Raw genomic sequence first — 15,523 nt, 5'->3', positions numbered from 1 at the left:
AAGATAATACATGAATCACTGAAGCTCCTCTCTAGCATTAAGAGAAGCTAACCAGCTCTTATCATGGCTGCAACGCCAGCTGGGAACCTTCCTCGGCAAAAGAAGACTGCTCAACATGTCACCTAGTGCACATCAGTGAGTCAGGTGTTTTTAATGGAGCTCTACGGCACAGAGGAGGAAAACGCATCACTCTGTAACTAGTTAGCAAATACATTCACTGTTGGTTATGGATCAGCACATGGGATTTGTTGGCAAAAAGAAGGAAAAGAACAGATGATCTCCATGACATACACACACACACGCTCGCGCACACACGCACACATGCACACACACACACACACACAATTTCAATTCAATTCAGTTTATTTTGTATAGCCCAGTATCACAAATTACAAATTTGCCTCGAAGGGCTTTACAATCTGTACACATAGGCATCCCTGTCCCAGGACCTCACATCGGATCAGGAAAAACTCCCAAGAAATAGAAAAACTCCTTTCAGGAGGAAAAAAAGGGAAGAAACCTTCAGGAGAGCAACATAGGAGGATCCCTCTCCAAGGATGGACAGATGCAATAGATGTAATGTAATGTCATGTGTACAGAAGGAAACATTACAGAGTTAAAACACATTCAATAAATATGACAGAGTGTATGAGTAGTCACAATCAAATGGGTCAGAACATCCAGCACACACACAACGCCACACATCGACCCAGCATTCAGATTGTCTGCCAGAAACTGAATGCTGATGACGTGACGTATGAATCAAAGTGAAGGAAGAGGCTGCGAGATGACAACAGAAGACTTTTAGCCGCACTGTTCAAGGAAATGTTACCCCACCCTGCATGTAAACAGCAGAATAGCAAACATGCTCGAACAAGATAATGTAAATACACTTTTTTTTCTGACTTCAAGGTTCCATCAGATAACAGAAGATCAGCTCGACACAGGTCATACAGTGCGTTGTGTTGTGTTGGACCGCTGTGTTGAGGTGAGAGCAGACCTCTCTCTTTCATTCCTGTCACTATGAACAATGGAGTGCAACATCTGCCTGGACAGACTGTCTGACCGGGCCTGCCTTCCTGTTCATTTAGTCATCCTTTATTTAACAGAAAGGTCCCATTGAGATGCAATATCTCTTCCGCTATAGAGGAGTCCTGGTCAAGATGGGAAGCAAGTAAAAGTTTCATACAGACAGATAACAACACACATTACAGATTTATCGTGCAGCTCTGTTCAGGGGGTTTATATTAAGAGTAATATGTCGGTAAACTGTATATGTAGTGTGGTAATTAACCCAGTGAAGCTCTTGGAATAATAATGAACAACTGTTTTTGTCTTCATAATCACAGTGAACTTCTTTTCATAATCTCAATGATGTGTAAGGAAGCTTGCACCAGTGGCAAACCCCAAAAGCAGCATGCTATAATACATCACAAGAGATTGCATGAAAATCACATCATTATAGTCTCACACTGACACCAAAGTACTTTGGGCTCATCAACACATTTTTTTAAACAAAAGTTCTTTAAAAAAGTTATTCGATCTGGTCTTCAAAGGTCAACATGTCATCAACCCTGATGCCAAGTTGCTTGTAAGAGGCAACCCTCTCTAGATGGGTGCCATCCAGTACTAAGACTGTACAATGAGCACCTGATGAACGGGGACGTGTAAAAGTCACAAATGAATGGTGCTTAACAAACAACAAATAAAAATACGTTTGACTTCTGACGGAGGTCAGGCCTGTTCTAATCAAGTAAACCCAGGCCCTTTTTTCTCAGGAAGTAAGGCGAGCAAAGTCGACTTTGTGATTGTATTCATGGAAATATGTAAAAAGTAAATGTTATTAATTTGAGTTATATTGTAACAAGCATACTCATTACATAGGCCATATTATTAAAGATTGTTGTTGTTCCATTTGAAATCTAGCGGTAAATATAATTTAAATCTTTCTATTTGTGCGTGTGTCTTTCCGTCTTTGTCTCCCATTGGCTCATCATGACAAATCCTTCAAACAAGTACTTCTAGAGCGACGTGGCTCCAAGTTGAGGACTGTCCACAACCTCAGTCGCAAAAAGTTACAACCATGCGTTTGTGCTGTCCACATTGATTTAATTGTCACTAGAGATGCACCGATCAGGTTTTTGGTGCCGATCACCAATCACCGATCACTGAAATCAGTATCTGCCGATCACCGATAATACCGATCACCGATCACGGTGTCGATTGAAGCATTCTATTTATTGTGTAGCATTATTGCCTAGGACTATGAGGAAATACATATATAAAGCAACTCAAACATTAAAGAAATTACCGATTTCTTTAAACATTTAGGACTTTTACTTTGAAAAATTTCCTAATTGATAAATTCAAATAGTTTGATTGCTATTGTAGGGGATTTCAGATATGTATGGAACACATCTGCATTATTCATTTCCTGGAACTCTTGGGGAAATCTATATACAGGACTTTTCTTAACATACAAAGTCTGACTTATTTTTATAAACTCTTCCTTGGTACAGTGGCTCAGACATGTGAGAGTCGGCTGAGTTGACCCAGTGATTCAACTCGGGGGACGGGGACGCCGCTCGGTGCGTGAGGATCCCCTCTGACCTCTCACTCTGCGGCCCTCGCCGGGCGCATCGTCTCCGTTGCGGTGCGCGGCGATTGAAACGTCTGATAGTTCTCGCAGATGTTACGTCATCTGATCGGCCGTTTTGATCGGCCGTTTTGAGAACGCCGATCAAAACCGATAATGGGAATATCGGCCGATATGGATTGGCGCCGATCAGATCGGTGCATCCCTAATTGTCACGTAACTTCTGTACTTAAGTAACCCTTCTTCTGTAATTATTTCAATCCAAATCCAGTAGTTTTGTTGTCTAAACCCAACTAAGTTGTTCCTTTGCAGCAGAAGTTTATTTTGGAAAGACTTCATGTAACAGGGACAGACTGGAAAATGAGGGGTAACCTTTTCATAAGTTATCGTACGAATGGTGAGGAATACTTTGCAGGAGGACACATTGTAGCTCTGACTTCAGGAGTGCATTTTAATATACAGTACAATGGGCCGGAGCTGTGTGCGCATCTCCACCCTGAGAATGGAAGGGATCTTATATAATCTTCACCTCGCGGTGACGTGGAGTTGATTGACCGGTTTATACTCAAATCAGCTACCTCATAGAATGACGTGCTCCCCTCATTCTTCCAGTAAGTTTTGATATCAAAGTCAACACGATACACGCCTGCTGGGGATTTCTGCTCTGTGATGAGATCATGGACCTCTCCCCTGTATCACAAAAATTACGTTCCCCCAGACCTAAAATACAATTTGCAGTTACGTTTGACTGAAACGTATTTCTCTCCAAATTACGTTTGACTGAAACGTATTTCTCTCCAGATTACGTTTGTATTTGACGTATTATAATTACAAATACGTCTCTGATCAACGTATCTTTGCCGTTTGTTGTCTCTCTTTTCTACAATGCTGTTATGAATTGTAAAAAGCGTCCTCTAGTCTTATTTATTATTATGTTATATGTTGTTTCGCCTGCGTATTCTGACAGCAATATTGTAATGGATCATATGAATTGGCGTGAAGATTTACTGCTGGTGACTCTCTTTTATTTGTACATATGTGAGTGTCTATGTGTTTCTGTCAGTGTGTGTGTGTGTGTGTGAAACAATGTCTTAGTTTGCATGCATATCAGTGGAAGTTGAAGGGTAAATCATGTTTGATTAACAATTCCCAAATTATTTCCCCGATTTTTCCGGATACCTGCTCTTTTTGTTTGATGAGAAGTAAACACGCCTGTAAATAACGCCATGAAGGGTTTATTGTTTTGAGTTGTTTGACTGTTTAGCATTTTCCTTATTGATTTTGATGTATGCCTTTTATATTGTATTGTTTGAATAAATATAGACGTTTTATACTACTTCCGCTTAACAGACAAATCGGACTTTTATTTTGAAAGGTTAAAAGGAAGCGCACTTTTTTTTAGGTTAAAATGCGAACTTTATGGTATAGATTACGGACAGATGCGCATTTTATAACAAGTTTAATAGTTGATTTGACCCGTATGCGACTAACTCTGTTAAGGTGGTGATAGTGTACGAGTTTTAATTCATGTATTGTCACCTAAAGAAAGAAAATAAAGGAGAGTCACCAGCAGTAAGTCTTCACGCAAATTCATATGATCCGTACAACGCCTATTGCTGTCAGAATACGCAGGCGAAACAACATATAACATAATAATAAATAAGACTAGAGGACGCTTTTTACAATTCATAACAGCATTGTAGAAAAGAGAGATAACAAACGGCAAAGATACGTTGATCAGAGACGTATTTGTAATTATAATACGTCAAATACAAACGTAATCTGGAGAGAAATACGTTTCAGTCAAACGTAATTTGGAGAGAAATACGTTTCAGTCAAACGTAACTGCAAATTGTATTTTAGGTCTGGGGGAACGTAATTTTTGTGATACAGGGTTGCTCCCGTGGCATCTGTCACTTTGCAGTGAGAAATGGGAACACCTGTCTGCATGGTTTGTACATATTCATGACAAGAGACGTGAGAGACGTGAGCTGTCATTCATATTGTACATACCAGGTAGCGATCTATGTCCAGCCCTCATCAGCGAGTCCTCTGAGACACCTTGAGTGGGAGTGCCACTGATCCGGCTGAAGTCCCTTTCACGGCATCCAGGACTTTCACCATCAGAGGACTCTTGCTGTCCGAGCCCCGTGTTTGTCCTGCCGCTCAGACACAAGCCAGGGAGGCACCTCATTCATTCCCTTTATTCTCATGTTATTACCAGGGCTGGTCCCATGTTCAGTGTTCAATGCACCATACACATATATTTATATTTACAATATATGACTGTGCTGTAGTGTGTTCCATACATGGACTTGAATGTACTCTGAGGAGTTACTTCCATTTTGTGTTGATTTTGGTGGTTCCTGTGGACAGCCTTTTGGAGCACCTTTAGAAAACCTCTCCTTTTGCTGCAGCATGCTCTGAATCGGACCCTGTGGCACTGATGATAAACATTAAGAGCAACTATATAGAAAAAGACAATCTTCTTGTTTACTCATGTCAGTAAAATAGATGTATCAGTATTAAATTCATAACATTTCATATTGAGGCAAAAGTTCCAAATAGTAACTTTAAAGGGGCCGTTTAATGAAAAGCTCACTTTTCCAGTGCCTGTACACTTGTACATGTGGGTATCTGGAATGCATACCAACCTAGACCTCCGTCTAGATCAGAAAACATGTGACTCATCAAGCCACTCAGATCAGACTCCCCTTCCTCTATCACATGCAGGCTTATTAGAATACACCACCCACAGCTTGAGAACTATTATATGTTATCAAGCTCCTCTTTTATGGAACCCACTTCCACTTTCAGTCCGGGGGGCAGACACCTCATTTAAGAGTAGACTTAAGACTTTCCTCTTTGACAGAGCTTATAGTTAGGGCTGAATCAGGTTCACCTGGTCCAGCCCCAAGATATGCTGCTATAGGCTTATAGCTGCTGGGGGACGTTTTAGGATACACTGAGCACCTCTCTCTTCATCCCTCTCTCTCCGTATGGACACATTTACGTCTTTTCATTGCACATTACTAACTCTACTTTTCCCCGGAGTCTTTCTGACTTCACGTCTCATAGGGTCCATTGGACCTGGCTGGGTCTGAAGCTGGTCCTGACTCATTGCCCCTGCTTCCTGCATCGAGCCTCTAGCCTGGGCCTGGACTCCTTCCCAATGACCCTGACTCCTTCTCTGTGCCTCCTGCCTCAAGGGCCTGGCCTCATTGGTCCCGCCTCTTTCGCAATTCCTCCTGCCTGGTAGGCCGGCCTCCTGCCATTGCCCTGCTAATGCCCCCCCACTTCTTCCTCTTTCTTCATTCAGATTGTGGAAATCTGGATCGTGGTGCATGCCGACTACTTATTATTCATCATTTCTGTCATATTGATTGCATGTGTTGTTCATCTGTACACATGACATATATTGCTTCTGTACATCCGGGGAGAGGTATCCTCCTCTTTTGCTCTCCTGAAGGTTTCCTCACTTTTTTCCCCTGAAAGGATTTTTTCTGTTTTCTGGGGAGTTTTTCCTGATTCGATGTGAGGTCCTGGGACAGGGATGTCGTATGTGTCTCTTGTGTTGGCAGGATTAGACCCATTTACAATGGTAACAAATATTCAAAATCTATTCAGACTGAATAAGATCGCCACTCTGTATTGCAAGGGCGCCATTTTCTTGTTGTATTGATCATACAATGAACTGATGTAATAGCATTCATAATCATTTCGTAACCCCATTATGGGACACAGACACACAGACACACAGACATACTGACCATTGGGGTGGGCAGGGTGTTGCAGAGCAGCACAACAGACGCCAGGAACAGACCGCGCAGTGGTTGAAGCTTGGTCAGCTGGTGGACAGATGGACGCACAGGGATCACTGCTGGTCACACTTAACCTTCCCTTTCATAGCAGCAGCTGTCCTCCCTCTCCCTGCACCCCTACCCTGCTCACAATCCTGCTGCCAGCTCTGGATCACGGCAATACCTAGACAATGAATAACTCAGACCAAATCTGTTCAAAATCTCACAATATTTCCCTTTCAAATGATATAAAGTAGCAAAAACTGGAAATACGTGCGTAAACAAAATTACAATAATTGAGTATGTGGTGAGTTGTTTCTGGTGTGATGTTTTGAATTTGCAATACTTAAACTAATGCACCAGATGGTGGTGTAACACCTCCAGAAACTGGACGCACTGAATCCATAGATATATATACTGTATATACACTACCGTTCAAAAGTTTGGGGTCACTTAGAAATGTCTTTATTTTTCAAAGAAAAGCACTGTTTTTTCAATAAAGATAACATTAATCAAAAATACACACTTTCCATTGTTAATGTGGTAAATGACTATTCTAGGTGGAAACGTCTGGTTTCTAATGAAATATCTCCAAAGGTGTATAGAGGCCCATTTCCATCAACGATCACTCCAGTGTTCTAATGGTACATTGTGTTTGCTAATCACCTTAGAAGACTAATATCTGATTAGAAAACCCTTGTGCAATTATGTTAGCACAGCTGAAAACAGTTATGCTGGTGATATAAGCTATACAACTGGCCTTCCTTTGAGCTTGAAGTTTGAAGAACAAAACTAATACTTCAAATATTAATCATTATTTCTAACCTTGTCAATGTCTTGACTATATTTTCTATTCAATTTTCAATTCAATTGAGAAATAAAAGTGAGTTTTCATGGAAGACACGAAATTGTCTGGATGACCCCAAACTTTTGAACGGTAGTGTATATATAGATATATATATTTATATATATATTTTTACCAAATTTGACCATGTGAAGCATCTGTTGAGATAGAAAAGAAGTTTTTAAAATGTAATTTGTTCAAAAAAGTTTGTTATAGCTCCACATGGCGACTGTGTCTCAGTGGTAGAGCAGGTCGTCCTTTAATGAGAGGATTGTCAGTTAGATCCCTGTCCTCACCTGACAGCGATGTGTCCTTAGGCAAGACACTTAACTCAACTTAAAAAAAAATGAAATAAATATAAACTCAAAGCGGTCAGCCAACTTTCTGTCATACCTTGTAATCCCCCACATTATACATAAAAGCACTGCAACACGACTCAAAAAGATGACACACATAAGTATATATATGTAATGATATATGTTATCTATTTAGAATATACTGGTTATGTGTTATGGTGTTGTATGAATATAAATAATGCTGTTTTTAGATGTTTTGGAAAAGTCCAAGCACCAACAAATATGGATTAAAGCAAAATATTTTGTTGGCTAAAACATTAGGACATTTTGGGAATTTACAACGCTGTGATAAAAGATCCTTAGCAGCCACTACTGGGATTTAATTCTATCATAGCATAATACTAAAACTATCAGAATTATTCGGTACGGTCCATGTTTTCTGAGTCTGGATGCCACCGCCAAGGTTGCAGCTGAAAGAATAAGGCTAAATTATTGTCATCTAAGCAACATATTAACTTAACAGAGTACCCATGTAATTATAGTCAGAGCTCTAGATGGGCAGTGTTATTATGAGATTATGTTAATGTAAGTGACTGTCCCTCCCTCTACTTATTGATTATGCTCTTGTCCCTAGAGAGCAGATTGCCTGATGCAGCGTACCTGGTTCCAGAACAGGGAGGGCATAAAAGTCTTGAGCTCTCATGTTGCTGGGCGCAGGTTATTCGCTCCGTCAAAGGTGGAGTGGTCGCAGAACCTTACTGCCGGTTAGTTTGGTTTTGTTTCCTTTGGTTTGGCTGACAACACTTGCACGCCATTACACACGCATTCACATTGACATGAGGCCTACTGATGTTACTGACTGTCACACTCCATAACATTACCTATTTCTCTATTAACTTAAATAAACAGTACTTTGCAATCATCTGCTGTGTCTGCGCCGTATTTGTCTTGGCCTAAGATCCGGGTTGTGACAGTTCGCACTAACACAATCACGATGTTTTGCCAGCTGTTATTTGGAATTTGGCAGTTTAAACTGTTTTTACTCTGTTTTTAGTATTTGTGTAATATCAATTACAGGATCCACGTAACAACCTTTAACTGGCCAGCAGGTGGGGCTTTTAAACAAATTGATGTCCTATCTCGAGCATAGCCTGCTAATGGAGCCAGTTACCATGGAGATCTCCCCCAGTAAGAAGTGAACCACCATTGTAGGATTGAAAACCCAGAGTATACCCTGAAGTTAACTCGCTAACCCCCAATCCTGCTTTGTGGTACATGCCCGAGGAGAATGTTAGTGACTTGCTGGAGAGCAGTACGACAGGTTTGACAAGGGTGTCATCCTCATGTCACTGCAGTCGCAGGCTGTTGCAGAATAGTTATGTGAACAAAGAAGCACGCAGGTTGAGGTGTTTTGTTGAAAGGTTATTGATACCATGCCAAAGTGTTTTAATACATTTGTGCAAATGCAGGTGTTGACACTGCTTGGCACTGAAATGTCCACGGTCCCATCTCGCTTTCCAAAAAAAACAAGATTATTTTGACATGAGAACAAGACTTCTACGATATTCTCAACAATCAATGTAAACAAAATCCACATAGAGACACAACTGCACTTCTGACTGACTTCCATTTGTTTCCATGTTTCCAGTGAAATGCAATGTACAGGCTCACACTGCTTATAATACAAACATTTAAAGAGTCAACTTTATTCTACCTCTCATTGCTATGATTGTATTACTACATTGTTTGCTGTGAAGATGTTGATAGGAGACGCGGGGAGAGAAAAGATGAATGTGACTTTGGAATTATAAAGTTGTATCCGTGATCTGAGAGGTTGGAGATATTATGGTTCAGTTTTTTAATGCCCTTTTCACTTTGCGCTGACATGCAGTAAGGTTATCTTTTTATTGGTCATTAGAAGAAACACTTCCCTCTAAATATATGATATTAATGTTTAATCACATTATTAAATGGGGTAATGCTTGGATCTCAGTGACACACCTTCACATCTGAAAGCTTCATCAAAACATCTTCTTTACATGTTCTACCTTGTCCCATGCAACACCCCTCCACTCAGTTTCATGCAAATCAGGCCTGTAGTTTTTCCGTAACCTGAAACTGAGCCGACAACATAGTCTTCTGACAGTAGTAATTATGAAACTGATTCACATCCAGAATATTGTTAGCATTCAGCTGAGTAAATACTAGTAAGAAGTCTTGTTCCAAACTAAACAAAGTAGTGCTTTGCAATTGTTTGCATCGACAAATAAGTAAACTTGCAGTTGACATTCATGTCAAAAACATTATCACAAAATCATTTTATCCTATCATGTAAAATGTATGACCAAAATGTGTTTTGTGAGTTTACAGTGATCTTTGACAATCAACATCTTCCGTTCTCCCTTGGTCCAAGTGGACATTTGTGCCAAATCTGAAGAAATTTCCTGTGTTTCTGAGAATGTGATGGACAACCATAAAGTAAAACAACCTGAAATGATATTGTTTATTGACGGTGCTGAAGCACAATACAACTATCACAGTAAGTTGAACAAAGAGCACAGTTACTCTATGCAACACACATCATTATGTGACACTGATTTAAAATGAAAAATGATGACAATATTTAGCTTTGCCAAATTATTTTTTAATATAAATATGTGAATGGTAATGGTAATTGTTTCCCATTTTTCCTGATTCGATGTGAGGTCCTGGGACAGGGATGTCGTATGTGTCTCTTGTGTTGGCAGGATTAGACCCATTTACAATGGTAACAAATATTCAATATCTATTCAGACTGAATAAGATCGCCACTCTGTATTGCAAGGGCGCCATTTTCTTGTTGTATTGATCATACAATGAACTGATGTAATAGCATTCATAATCATTTCGTAACCCCATTATGGGACACAGACACACAGACATACTGACCATTGGGGTGGGCAGGGTGTTGCAGAGCAGCACAACAGACGCCAGGAACAGACCGTGCAGTGGTTGAAGCTTGGTCAGCTGGTGGACAGATGGACGCACAGGGATCACTGCTGGTCACACTTAACCTTCCCTTTCATAGCAGCAGCTGTCCTCCCTCTCCCTGCACCCCTACCCTGCTCACAATCCTGCTGCCAGCTCTGTGGATCACGGCAATACCTAGACAATGAATAACTCAGACCAAATCTGTTCAAAATCTCACAATATTTCCCTTTCAAATGATATAAAGTATAAAGTAGCAAAAACTGGAAATACGTGCGTAAACAAAATTACAATAATTGAGTATGTGGTGAGTTGTTTCTGGTGTGACGTTTTGAATTTGCAATACTTAAACTAATGCACCAGATGGTGGTGTAACACCTCCAGAAACTGGACGCACTGAATCCATATATAGATATATATACTGTATATACACTACCGTTCAAAAGTTTGGGGTCACTTAGAAATTTCTTTATTTTTCAAAGAAAAGCACTGTTTTTTCAATAAAGATAACATTAATCAAAAATACACACTTTCCATTGTTAATGTGGTAAATGACTATTCTAGGTGGAAATGTCTGGTTTCTTATGAAATATCTCCAGAGGTGTATAGAGGCCCATTTCCATCAACTATCACTCCAGTGTTCTAATGGTACATTGTGTTTGCTAATCGCCTTAGAAGACTAATGGATGATTAGAAAACCCGTGCAATTATGTTAGCACAGCTGAAAACAGTTATGCTGGTGATATAAGCTATACAACTGGCCTTCCTTTGAGCTTGAAGTTTGAAGAACAAAATTAATACTTCAAATATTAATCATTATTTCTAACCTTGTCAATGTCTTGACTATATTTTCTATTCAATTTTCAATTCATTTGATAAATAAAAGTGAGTTTTCATGGAAAACATGAAATTGTCTGGATGACCCCAAACTTTTGAACGGTAGTGTATATATAGATATATATAGATCTATATTTATACCAAATTTGACCATGTGGAGCATCTGTTGAGATAGAAAAGAAGTTTTTAAAATGTAATTTGTTAAAAAAAGTTTGTTATAGCTCCACATGGCGACTGTGTCTCAGTGGTAGAGCAGGTCGTCCTTTAATGAGAGGATTGTCAGTTAGATCCCTGTCCTCACCTGACAGCGATGTGTCCTTAGGCAAGACACTTAACTCAACTTAAAAAAATATGAAATAAATATAAACTCAAAGCGGTCAGCCAACTTTCTGTCATAACTTGTAATCCCCCACATTATACATAAAAGCACTGCAACACGACTCAAAAAGATGACACACATAAGTATATATATGTAATGATATATGTTATGTATTTAGAATATACTGGTTATGTGTTATGGTGTTGTATGAATATAAATAACGCTGTTTTTAGATGTTTTGGAAAAGTCCAAGCACCAACAAATATGGATTAAAGCAACATATTTTGTTGGCTAAAACATTAGGACATTTTGGGAATTTACAACGCTGTGATAAAAGATCCTTAGCAGCCACTACTGGGATTTAATTCTATCATAGTATAATACTAAAACTATCAGAATTATTTGGTACGGTCCATGTTTTCTGAGTCTGTATGCCACCGCCAAGGTTGCAGCTGAAAGAATAAGGCTAAATTATTGTCATCTAAGCAACATATTAACTTAACAGAGTACCCATGTAATTATAGTCAGAGCTCTAGATGGGCAGTGTTATTATGAGATTATGTTAATGTAAGTGACTGTCCCTCCCTCTACTTATTGATTATGCTCTTGTCCCTAGAGAGCAGATTGCCTGATGCAGCGTACCTGGTTCCAGAACAGGGAGGGCATAAAAGTCTTGAGCTCTCATGTTGCTGGGCGCAGGTTATTCGCTCCGTCAAAGGTGGAGTGGTCGCAGAACCTTACTGCCGGTTAGTTTGGTTTTGTTTCCTTTGGTTTGGCTGACAACACTTGCACGCCATTACACACGCATTCACATTGACATGAGGCCTACTGATGTTACTGACTGTCACACTCCATAACATTACCTATTTCTCTATTAACTTAAATAAACAGTACTTTGCAATCATCTGCTGTGTCTGCGCCGTATTTGTCTTGGCCTAAGATCCGGGTTGTGACAGTTCGCACTAACACAATCACGATGTTTTGCCAGCTGTTATTTGGAATTTGGCAGTTTAAACTGTTTTTACTCTGTTTTTAGTATTTGTGTAATATCAATTACAGGATCCACGTAACAACCTTTAACTGGCCAGCAGGTGGGGCTTTTAAACAAATTGATGTCCTATCTCGAGCATAGCCTGCTAATGGAGCCAGTTACCATGGAGATCTCCCCCAGTAAGAAGTGAACCACCATTGTAGGATTGAAAACCCAGAGTATACCCTGAAGTTAACTCGCTAACCCCCAATCCTGCTTTGTGGTACATGCCCGAGGAGAATGTTAGTGACTTGCTGGAGAGCAGTACGACAGGTTTGACAAGGGTGTCATCCTCATGTCACTGCAGTCGCAGGCTGTTGCAGAATAGTTATGTGAACAAAGAAGCACGCAGGTTGAGGTGTTTTGTTGAAAGGTTATTGATACCATGCCAAAGTGTTTTAATACATTTGTGCAAATGCAGGTGTTGACACTGCTTGGCACTGAAATGTCCACGGTCCCATCTCGCTTTCCAAAAAAAACAAGATTATTTTTGACATGAGAACAAGACTTCTACGATATTCTCAACAATCAATGTAAACAAAATCCACATAGAGACACAACTGCACTTCTGACTGACTTCCATTTGTTTCCATGTTTCCAGTGAAATGCAATGTACAGGCTCACACTGCTTATAATACAAACATTTAAAGAGTCAACTTCTTATTCTACCTCTCATTGCTATGATTGTATTACTACATTGTTTGCTGTGAAGATGTTGATAGGAGACGCGGGGAGAGAAAAGATGAATGTGACTTTGGAATTATAAAGTTGTATCCGTGATCTGAGAGGTTGGAGATATTATGGTTCAGTTTTTTAATGCCCTTTTCACTTTGCGCTGACATGCAGTAAGGTTATCTTTTTATTGGTCATTAGAAGAAACACTTCCCTCTAAATATATGATATTAATGTTTAATCACATTATTAAATGGGGTAATGCTTGGATCTCAGTGACACACCTTCACATCTGAAAGCTTCATCAAAACATCTTCTTTACATGTTCTACATTGTCCCATGCAACACCCCTCCACTCAGTTTCATGCAAATCAGGCCTGTAGTTTTTCCGTAACCTGAAACTGAGCCGACAACATAGTCTTCTGACAGTAGTAATTATGAAACTGATTCACATCCAGAATATTGTTAGCATTCAGCTGAGTAAATACTAGTAAGAAGTCTTGTTCCAAACTAAACAAAGTCGTGCTTTGCAATTGTTTGCATCGACAAATAAGTAAACTTGCAGTTGACATTCATGTCAAAAACATTATCACGAAATCATTTTATCCTATCATGTCAAATGTATGACCAAAATGTGTTTTGTGAGTTTACAGTGATCTTTGACAATCAACATCTTCCGTTCTCCCTTGGTCCAAGTGGACATTTGTGCCAAATCTGAAGAAATTTCCTGTGTTTCTGAGAATGTGATGGACAACCATAAAGTAAAACAACCTGAAATGATATTGTTTATTGACGGTGCTGAAGCACAATACAACTATCACAGTAAGTTGAACAAAGAGCACAGTTACTCTACGCAACACACATCATTATGTGACACTGATTTAAAATGAAAAATGATGACAATATTTAGCTTTGCCAAATTATTTTTTAATATAAATATGTGAATGGTAATGGTAATTGTTTCCCAACAAGAAGATGAAATCACCAAACCACTCCTCAAACACATTTACTCCTACATGCAGGTGCAAACAAATACATTCATAAATCCAGCATGGTTTCTCGAACGCATCTTTCAACCAGTTTCAAACAAGTTCTGTCTAGTAATGTTTACATTTGAGCTAAAAGCAAAAAAAGAAGAGATGCCTCAAACTAAAACGTGGTTATAAGGTACGGAGGAAATTGAAGATCATGAAAGATACATGTTACAAAATATGTAATGATCCATATGCAAGTTATTGTAAACAAAAGGGTTGACCCACCACCAACATTATTTTATTACAAACACCAGCTCTAATGAATTCATGAATGCTTTCTGATCCTATGGTTTCTCATCAGTGATGTTTGTTTTTTAAAGCTGTAAAAGTTGTATTTCAATTTATTTTTTATCCAATTATTATGAATTGACAAACACACAAAACACAGATTTTTCAATTTGTAAATTAAAGTTTTCAATTATATATTAAACTTCACTCTGTATTTAATTTATTTTATCCAACATCTGATTTGGCCTTTATTTTAGTTTTATTATTTTTATTTTATTGAAAGGTGGCCTCACAAAGACATTTACAGATGTCTTTCAGACAATTGGCATTACATGTGCAGATTTTTAGATGATGCTCTTTTTAGTTCTACATATGTATAGCAAGAAGTGTAAAACAGCTGATTTGGCCTTTAAAGTGGAAACATTTATTTTATATAGGCAAAAATCCCAAATCCCAAATTACCCTCAGAGGGCTTTACAGTCTGTACAAATACAACATCCCTGTCCCAGGACCTCACATCAGTTCAGGAAAAATTCCCAAAAGAGCCCTTTAAGGGAAAAAGAAGAAGGGAAGAAACCGGAGGGCGAGCAACAGAGGATCCTCTATCATGAAGTGAAATAGATGTCATGTGTACGGAATGAAATATAATCTAAAAATCACTTTGTCTCTGTTGGTAGATGTATCCATTTAGACATTAGGCCAAACTCATCTGTGTTCGGTTTCTGCAACTCCTGTCTCCTGTATTGTCTCCTGGAACAAAGTACCAGGAGACAATACCCTTATCTTCGTGGACTGTGTGTCACTTCAAAAGTCAAGAAATTCCAGCAGAGTATGTACTTTTAACTATTTAAATTCAAACTGTTGGCTATTACAAATATCTGACATGTTCTTGTTCTCTCT

General features: G+C 39.1%; 1 protein-coding gene across 1 annotated transcript; it reads right to left on the bottom strand.

The window, feature by feature from the left end:
* Positions 1-1,534: 1,534 nt before the first annotated feature.
* LOC130194216 (transthyretin-like) lies at positions 1,535-12,848 on the bottom strand. Its single transcript, XM_056415119.1, is given in 7 exon segments — positions 1,535-1,650; positions 3,126-3,286; positions 4,610-4,641; positions 4,643-4,761; positions 6,363-6,473; positions 10,461-10,542; positions 12,813-12,848. Coding segments are annotated over 7 exon segments (657 nt in total).
* Positions 12,849-15,523: the final 2,675 nt, after the last annotated feature.

This window comes from Pseudoliparis swirei, chromosome 5 (assembly GCF_029220125.1).
Source record: "Pseudoliparis swirei isolate HS2019 ecotype Mariana Trench chromosome 5, NWPU_hadal_v1, whole genome shotgun sequence".
NCBI lineage: Eukaryota > Metazoa > Chordata > Actinopteri > Perciformes > Liparidae > Pseudoliparis > Pseudoliparis swirei.
The sequence above is the reverse complement of the archived record's forward strand: the minus strand, read 5'-3'. Positions and strand labels throughout refer to the sequence as shown.